The sequence below is a fragment of the Nyctereutes procyonoides genome, unplaced genomic scaffold (genome assembly GCF_905146905.1).
Source record: "Nyctereutes procyonoides isolate TBG_1078 unplaced genomic scaffold, NYPRO_anot_genome, whole genome shotgun sequence".
Classification (NCBI taxonomy): Eukaryota; Metazoa; Chordata; class Mammalia; order Carnivora; family Canidae; genus Nyctereutes; species Nyctereutes procyonoides.
Window position 1 is genome coordinate 41608367 of NW_026575052.1, and position 9336 is coordinate 41617702.

The 9336-nt window shown below is 48.0% G+C and overlaps 1 protein-coding gene across 2 annotated transcripts in view; it reads right to left on the reverse strand.

Annotated features, from left to right (window-relative positions):
- MAP3K1 (mitogen-activated protein kinase kinase kinase 1) overlaps positions 1–7672 on the reverse strand; it is a 79214-nt gene extending 71542 nt beyond the window's left edge. The window contains exon 1 of one of the 2 annotated variants that reach the window (XM_055332033.1): positions 7650–7672. Coding sequence is in view for 1 of the 2 variants with exons in the window: in XM_055332032.1 (XP_055188007.1) it covers positions 6709–7190 (482 nt within the window). In the remaining variant the exon portion in view is untranslated. Of the gene's footprint in view, positions 1–6708; positions 7222–7649 lie in introns of those variants that run through there. The other variant, XM_055332032.1, reaches the window with a different exon arrangement.
- Positions 7673–9336: the final 1664 nt, after the last annotated feature.

Consider the following 9336-nt stretch of genomic DNA (forward strand, 5'->3'; position numbering starts at 1 on the left):
TGGTGATGATGGGCCCCCAAGGAAGAATTGCCAGGGCTAAGAAGAAAATTAGGAGGGTTACCCATTGGCCCAAATAACTAACCACTTCAAATATCAGAAATTCAATTTTCTTAGCATTTGACAGTTTGAGCATGGCTCTAATTTCTTTGTAACTACACTTAGCTATTAAGCTAACTTAAGTTATACATTATATACATTCAATATTATCAACCACTGATTGCTAAATACCAACTACTGTTATATATAACTACATAAGAAACAGTCCTTGCCTTCAAAACTTACCTTAAACTAGATGATGATTAAAACCATATCGAAGTAAATTACTATAATCTTCAGATACACTAATTTAAAAATAATCACTTCAGGAAATTAATTCATCCTAACATTTATGGGCACCTAATATTCATGGGTGTTGGACACTAGTCTAGGTACCGGGCAATGGTATGAATAATAAGAGTTCCTTGTTTGTTAACAACTGATATTTAGTATTTAGAATGCTGTAAGACCAGTTTGAAGATTATTTGATAATATACCAGTTAAATGACTATAGGCAATTACAAAAGGTAATGATCCAGTCTATCTGTCAACAGTAAAGTCTCCACCCAGTATCTACTCTTTCCTTACTCCACATACACTCATCATCACTATACTTTCATGTGATAAACTTAGTTAATGCACTAACTACAGCACTGCGTAAGCTCCAAGGACTTCCACCAGTCTTCAAGAGGTCCGATGGCCTCATTAATAATTCTCGGGTATCATACTTTACTCTCAGAAATATGTGCTTTGTGGGTATTAATAACTTAACAGTCCTTTGTACTGTATGACATCTCAATCTCTTAACAAAACTAACCAGACTGGTATTCCAAAGGACACAATCACTAACAATACAGAACCCCCTTCCATACCTAACATATCTAAACCAACTGTGATATGCCATAAAGTAAATGAAGATAAGGATTTTTTTTATTATCTTATACTCTAGAGCATATTTGACATTTCCTAAGGTTTTCTTAACTAGCAGAGTTGCTGTTACTAATAATAAAGACTAAGTTTTAAAACCACCATTGGCATGTATTGAGTTTCTTGGTCCCTATAACCCCTCTCAATGTTCTTTTAAGAAAAAAAAAGAAAAAATCGTGGGCAGCCCCGGTGGCGCAGCGGTTTAGCGCCGCCTGCAGTCCAGGGCGTGATCCTGGAGTCCCGGGATGGAGTCCCACGTCAGGCTCCCTGCATGGAGCCCGCTTCTCCCTCTGCCTGTGTCTCTGCCTGTCTCTCTCTCTCTGTCTCTCTCTGAATGAATAAATAAATCTTTAAAAAAAATAGCATCTGAACTTGCAATTTCATGACTTTCCTCTTAAAAGTATAAGGAGAAATAGTTTGAAATTAATCTGTATCTAGATTCCTTTTTCCATTATTCTAGAAATGGAAAAACTACAGCACAGACCTGACCTAAGAAAGGGGAAAGAGACCAAAGGACAGGAGCAAAAACTAGCAGACCAAAATATACAAGCAGAAATCAGAACAAAGCCACTACCCTTGACTATTAACCTGGAAGGCCAATTAATTGCTCAGAAAGTTAGGGAGATACCACTGTATTCAGTATAGGAATACAGTGTGTAAGGTTGTGGATGAGATTCAGAGCACTAATTTTTAATCTGGGTGTCTCTCTTAAAGCGCTTAACATGGTTCTATTAAACACATTCATATTAGAACCCACCAAGAGAAACAGAGGCTATGCATTAATGATCTTTTTCTCTACAACCCAGACCATCGTCTTACAGAGATTCGTAAACTTTGGATGAATGAAATAAAAAAACAACAAAGGAACAAGGTACAGCTATACTGAAACAGTTTCTCTCCATGTGTGATGGTTTAGATTCATGAGTGATGTTACTTTCAGCTTTATTTTCCCCCACTTATAGCACAAATCAAAAAATCTAAGAAACACTGAGCATGAATCAATTATTCTCCTTGCCTAACACGTTACAGAAAACTATGTAATATATACACATACAAAGAAACAACTATATTGGCTAAGGCACTGAGTAGAGTTCTATTTATTGTGTTTGTTAGGATTCCTGCAGAACAACTTCCTCCTTAAAAAAATTACCAATTAATTTATTATTAATTTGGAAAAATAAAAGCAGCATAGAAGGTGGAAAGAAATTAACTGTGGAGTCAGACTGATCCAGGTCTTTCTTCTAGTTATGTGATCACAGGGCTTTAGCATCAAATCTGAGTTTCCATCTCTTGAAAATAGAAATGACAATGCCTTGGAGGGCTGTAGTGATAATGAAATGAGATACTATATATAACTAACTAGCCTGACCTGCAGAAGGCAAGAAAGATGACTACATAAAAGGAATCCAAATGTATCTGTATGCTCAATGAATGTGTTTCAGCCACAGCTAAAATCCTCCTATAATCTTGCTATAAGAAGAGCACCTGACTAATCTCACTGTTTTGCATTGAACCATTTAATTCTGTTCCTGATTACTTCTTTCATGTTTAAAAATATTCTTAAATTATTTGTTAAAGACAACTTGGGTCTGTTCCTCAACTGCACATTTCCTCACATTAATCTTCTACCCATTTACGTTTTTAAGTAGCTCTGACTTCTGACTTAGGATATAAAAAGGCAAGGACAGAGAAAAACCAAGTTTAAGGATATACTTGGTATATCTGATATACGCAAAATATTCCCAAGGTTAGAGGTGCAATATGGTGTAGTTCTTAAGCAGCCTCTGGAGACTATTACTTTCCTATGCCAGTTTTTCTATTGCCTTCTTTACAGAGAAAATACTTCTCAACCCTAGAAAATGGGTTACAAATGAAAAAGTTGTGCTTTTCTAACTCAGAGCACTTCTGAATGCCCCATATCTTCCCTCAGGGGAATCCATTCTCCATAACTGCCTTGCCACCCCATTATTTCTTCTTCTGGAATGCTCACAGCCAGTGTCAAGGACTGATGAGCAGACAGCCTAGGCAAGCTGTAGCTGGTAATTTTGCTCTTGTTGAAAACAAAGAACACTCCTTTCTTATTTTGAAATCTTCAAGTCAGTAAGGCAATGACCATTTTTAAAACATGCCACATATGCGTGAGGTACGATAGAAGATGGGAAAGAATATCAATGAACAGGGCTACTTCCTGGGCTTTGTATCTAACAAAATGGAGTTATTATAGAGTATTGGAAATCATACATTAAGGAATGTTGGTTAACCAGTCACCCTTGCCAAAATCAGATATGAAAAGAAAATAAAAGTTGGCGACAACTACAGCTCTGACATTTTTCTTTCAGAATTATATTTAATAAGGTTAAATACAATAAAGAATGCATTGATTTTCTTACCTGATTTATTTTTTTTAATTTATCTTATTTTATTTTTTTATTTATGATAGTCACAGAGAGAGAGAGAGAGAGAGAGAGAGAGAAAGAGAGAGAGAGAGAGGCAGAGACACAGGCAGAGGGAGAAGCAGGCTCCATGCACCGGGAGCCCGACGTGGGATTCGATCCCGGGTCTCCAGGATCGTGCCCTGGGCCAAAGGCAGGCGCCAAACCGCTGCGCCACCCAGGGATCCCCTTCTTACCTGATTTAAAACAGAACTGAGACAATTCAAAACCACAAAACTTACAAATTCACTTAAGTTAATTTTATGTAACTACTTATACTGTTTTATAAAAATCATCAATTTAATTTTTTATAACTTATTTTTGGGCAATGAAGTTCCTATATCTACTCTAGTAAAAAGTCACTAAATTATATTTTTAACCTAGCAGCTTCTAAAAGGAAGTGAAAGCTGAAGGCTATATGAGGATATAAAAGCAGCCTATGAAATAGCTTTAGTTTTAAGCAAAAACTAACATTAACAAGCACAGCATATCTTGTTCTTTCATGGGGCCAGCAAATTGATAGTTAGGGTTTTTTTAAGTCACAAAAATAGGATAGAGTAATTATATCTACCAAACTCACAACAGCCTGTTCAATGGAGAGTAACACTGTAATTTTTCTTCAAAGACAATAAATAGGAAGAAAAAGTTCCTAATTCTGTAATAGAAGTTAAAATTCCAAACCCTTGGGCGCCACTTACAGGCACAAAACTTTCATTGATTTCAATTATTACCCTAAAGGAGAGGGAGACATAAAATCTTTTAATATGAGTATAACTTACATAATTTATACTCTGCAAATGTATTTTCTACATTTTGTGTTTCTACATCAAAGATAAAAAAAAAACTGAAGTTAATTCTGAAATTAAAATAGAATTCTCTTTAAAAAGTACGGTAAGTCTTTAGGCAGAAGGGAGCTCCAGATCTATACTACTACTGAAACATAAAAATACTTCAAAATATCAGTGCTTTATTTTCCTCTAGGAAGTACAAATGAAACTACTGTCAAGGGCAGCCCAGGTGGCTCAGCGGGTTAGCGCCGCCTTCAGCCTAGGGTGTGATCGTGGAGTCCCGGGATCGAGTCCCATGTCAGGCTCCCAGCATGGAGCCTGCTTCTCCCTCTGCCTGTGTCTCTGCCTCTCTCTCTCTCTCTCTCTCTCTCTCTCTGTGTGTTTCTCATGAATAAATAGATAAAATATTTTAAAAAAAACTGTCAAAAAAGTACAATGTAAAGTTCACTGAACTCTTTATAATCAAAGTATCTATACAAATAGGTGCAAATTAATTTCAATCCCACAGACAAGGAATGGAAGGAGAAATCACTGTATTTTCAAGATTAGAGAATCAACATTTTACTATAAATGAAGTCTGTAGGTATGACATTAGCATACTGGCTAATGAAATTCATTTTTAAAAAATAGATAATGCTGATTACCTCATTAAACAAATAGCTCCTTTACAAAGAGGGGTAAAAAAACCTGTGTTATAAAATGCAAAAACTAAACGTGGGTTACTCCGTCCTGAATTCGATCTGCCTCCACCTTAGTCTTCTTATGGTGTGTGGTTGCCCTCAGGAGAACAGATGCAATGTTATGCTCTAACATTATGCTCTCAAGTTGCTCTCACGAGAACAGATGCAATTAACTTTTAAAATTCAATGCCTAATATTTTTATCTGGAGCTCATTTGCACTATAAATTGCCTTCAAAGAATTATTCTAGTGAGGTTTTAATTCAATCTTCACAGAAGTAGGAAAGCATAGAGGAACCTAACTCTTGTTAGACTAAGTCATATTTACAAGTGCACACAGTAAACTATCACAGCCACAAATCTCCTTTCCTCTCAAGATTGCCACGGCCCAACGTTGACCATAATTTTCAGGTTTTTTTTTTTTTGGGGGGGGGTGCAACTCCCTGGTAATAAATGAACTGCGGTTTTAAATAAATAAAGAAATCGAGCTCAACAAAGTGCTAAACCAAGGATTCCTATTGCCAAATTCGTCTCACAAGGGAAACAGATATAAGGCATAGTGTTTAAAATACTCAGAATAAAGGTCAGGAGACTCCACGGGGCAACGGTTAAGTATCACAAAAACATTTCCAGCAACTCGAAATACTCATCAGGACTATGCTGTGCAAACACTCCCCAAATTCCCTTAAAAAAAAAAAATTACCGCTGTCACACTTAAGAATTTTCTTTAAAATAAAGATTTTTTTTTTTCCAGTTGTACAGAAAGGGTCAGGCCTGGAACGGCGGGTCCGTTGGGTCGCACGTACCGTGAGGCACAGGCGCCGCCGCACTAGCGGGGCCCGGGGGCCGCCGGCGGGGAGCCCGCGCAGCCGCAGCCCGCGGGACGCCCCGCACCCGGGCCGCGGACCCCGGCCGCGCCGCACAGGCTGCGGGGAGCCGGCACCGCCGCGGCGCGACTGAATGGCTGACGCATCCGGTCCGGCTCTCGCACCGCTCCGCCGAACGCACACTTCAAAGGCCAGATTCAAACTCCAAACCGAAGTCACTCAAACCTCAGAGGCGCTGTGCGCATTCCCAAGAACAGGCGGGGCCCCTCGAGGGCGCAGAGCGGAGACCCAAGTCCTCGAGTCCGCAGCCCGCCCGCACCGCTTTGACAGGCGGACGGAGCCTGCAGCCCCGAGCCCCGAGCCCCGCGCGGCCCGGCTGCCGGCGTCCGGGTCCCCGCCGGCCCGGGACCTGCCGAGGAGCTCCGCCTGTCAAGGTCGGGAGGACCTCACCGCGTCCCCCGCCGCCACCCCCGCCACCCCCGGCCCCCGCCACCCCCGGCCCCCGGCCGGGCTCCGCACCCACCCCGCCCCTTTCCGGACCACCGCCAGCCTGCAGGCTCGGGCCTCAGCGCCCGCGATCCCCGGGACTCTCGTCCAGGGCCGCCGCCGAGCTGCTGCCCGCCCCCGAGCCCAGCCCCGAGCGCAGCGCCGCGGGCCCGAGCCGGGTCACCTCGGGGAGTCCCGCTCCCCGGACCCCTCACCTCGTCTCTACGGGTCCCCGCGGCGCGGCGCGGCTCGCACGCCTGTCACATGTCCGCACACAATAACAAACTCTCCGGCGCGTCCCCGCCCCGGGGCCCCGGGCCGCCCCCCGGGCCGAGCCCCGGCCGCCGCCGCCCGCCGCCGCCCGCCGCCGCCCGCCGCCGCCCGCCGCCGCCCGCCGCCGCCCGCCGCCGGAGGGGGTCGGAGGGGGTCCCCGAGGGCTCGGATCCCGACGGGCGGCGCGGGGCCCGGGGTTCATTCATTGCCTCGCCCGCCCGCCCCGCGGGTCCCCGCCGCGCCCCCGGCCGCGCTGCTCACCCGGCGGGGGCCGCTGCAGGAGGCGGCTCGGCGGCGGGCGTCCGCTTCTCCCCGGGCTCGGCCCCCGCGGGGCTCGGGGCGCCGCCGTCCGGGGCGGCCGCGGGCTCCGGAGGGCGGGCGCCGCCACGGCTCGCGGCTCCGTGGGGCTGCGGCGCCGCCAGAGGCTGGAAGGCGCTCCCGCCCGCCGCGGCGTCCGAGGGCTCCGGCGACGGGGAAGGGGAGGAGGACGGCGGCGAGGCGGCGAGGAAGAGCGGCGGCTCCGGCAGCTGGTCCAGCTCCACGCTCCGCACTTTGCGCAGCTGCCGCCGCCGCCAGTCAGCCCGCTCGCGGCCCCCGCTGCCCCCCTCCCGCAGCAGCCCCGCGGCTGCCGCGGGCGCGCTGCTCGCCTTGAGAGCCGCTCCGCCGCCGCCCGCCTCGGGGCTCGCCGCCCCGGAGCCCGGGAATCCCGACGACGAGGCGCGATTCCCCGCCGCCGCCGCCATTTTCTCTCGCGGGCTACATTCGCTCGGCCCCTGCGAGGGAGGGAGGGGGCGGGGAGAGCGCAGGGGGAGGGCGGGCCGGCGGGCGCTGCGCCGCTGGCGTAGGGCAGCCTGCGCCAACTGCGTGAGCCGGGCCCGCCGGGCGCTGGGCCCGGACGGCCGGGCGGGCGCACGGGGCCCGGCCGCGGGGCCGGCGGGGAGCAGGTGGAGCGAGTGGGCCCGGCGCCCGCGCGGCCCGGCGAGGCGGGCGGGGACGCCGCCGCCGCAGAGGCGCCCCGGGCTTCGCATGCCGCCCTCGCCCGGCCGCCAGGTGCTCCCGGGCTGCACCGGCGAGAGGAGGAGCCTCCGCGGCGGCCGTGCGCCGCTTCCTCCCGGCCGCAATCTCGGCCCGGCCGGTCGGGAGGTTGCGTTTCGAAATTCGGTGTGCTGGTGCGTCGGGCGGGTGCCGGCGAGAGGGCTTACCAGGCTTACGGCCTGTCATTCTCACCGCCCTTTGCAGTGGGCGTCGGGGAACCCGGGCGAGGACCGTCCCTCCACCCCCGACCCCGCGCGGGGCGCGCAGGTGGCGTCCAGGGTCGTTGCCTGGTGCAAAGCGAAAGAAACCCAGTGTTCAGCAGACGTGCAGCTGCAAACCAAAAAAATAAAAAATAAAAAAATGTGTGTGTGTTTCTTTTAAGGCTTTTCTCCCCTTTTGTCCTCCTCTCTCCCAACATATGCAAATAAAACTTCACAGAGTTTCCTGGGATATCTTGTTTACAACCTGGAGTCAGCGATGTGGGACACCCTTCTCGCCTCCGCCTCCGCCTCCGCCTCCGCCAGAGACGCACGAGGAGGAGCGGCAGTCTTTGTACATCTTTATTTTTTCCTGCGCTCTTTTTTTTTGGGAAAGGCTACAGTGTACAGGACCAGTGGAGCGCGTTAGGGGGAAGGAACCTAGGCTGTGCCGGAAAGGGCTCGACAATGTCACCCTCGGCCAGGTTTCGGCCCTCCCCGAACCCAGTGCCCCTGGCGGCACGTCCCTCTTCCCGGCAGGGTCTGGCCACCGGCCGGGTTCCCCCGCCCCCGCCCCCGCCCCCGCCCCCGCCCCGCCCCCGCCCCGAGTTGCCTAACGCGGCGTTCGGAGCCGGTCCAGTCCCCGGGGCAGTCTCGGCGCTAAGGTGCCTTGGAATGGGAAAAGCACCATTTACATGTTAATGACTTTCGACCTTTTTCTTCTGGCGAGTAGAGCTTCTTCTGTGAGGCGTTTATTTCTCCCCTCTCTTATTTTCCTCCAGCTGATTTGTGTGTTGGGGGGGGGGGGCTCCTACAACTCGGGACACGCATCCCTAGATTTATTTTGCAAAATGTTAATTAAGACATGGGGATGGGTAGGAGGGAGGGGGAGGGTTCTTCACGAACAGAAAGAGGACTATCTTGTCAGTCTTCATAGAATTAGACATTAGGTCTGAACTCTGCAAAATAATTCATTTGACTTCTTGGAACTCGATAAAATGAAAGCCTCCTTCCTGACTATAAATGTTAACTGAGGAGGGTGGTGGTATTCGAGGGATTTTAAAAAATGGTTCTGATTTTATATTAGCTCAACGTTTTGAATACTGCTGCATCTTCTTCCGCAAGATAGTTTTAGAGGGTTATATTCAAAGGTACAAGTTTTGAAAGTTTAGATAAATCTGTTAAAAATTTAAAGTCTACATATAGGCTATAATTATACACTTTTAATGGTAGCCAAGTGTATCATCCAAACTAAACACCAGTTGTTTCCCAGGTCTTCCAAGATTGCCACACCCACCAAATCCTAAATTGAAAAGGATAAACTTTCCTATTTAGATTGAAAAACCTTTAAATTGCACACACATATTCAGGTACCTTGTAAATGAGAAAAACAAGCGGATGCCCTAGCCTTTCAAAATTGTTCCAATTTTAAAGTTTGGCCATAGTAGCAAAGTAGAACAGGATTCCAGCAGGAGTCTTTATTTGTATACCAAACTCAACACTCAACTAGCCCCAGTTCTCTGCACCACCACGGAGAAACGCAAGTACTGGTCTTTTGCCTTGTTTTTGATGCTTTAAGTCATTTTGCCCTTGATCTTTTATATAAATATTCGGGTTGTCATTATGCATCTATCCACTGACAAACTGATTTTTTTTT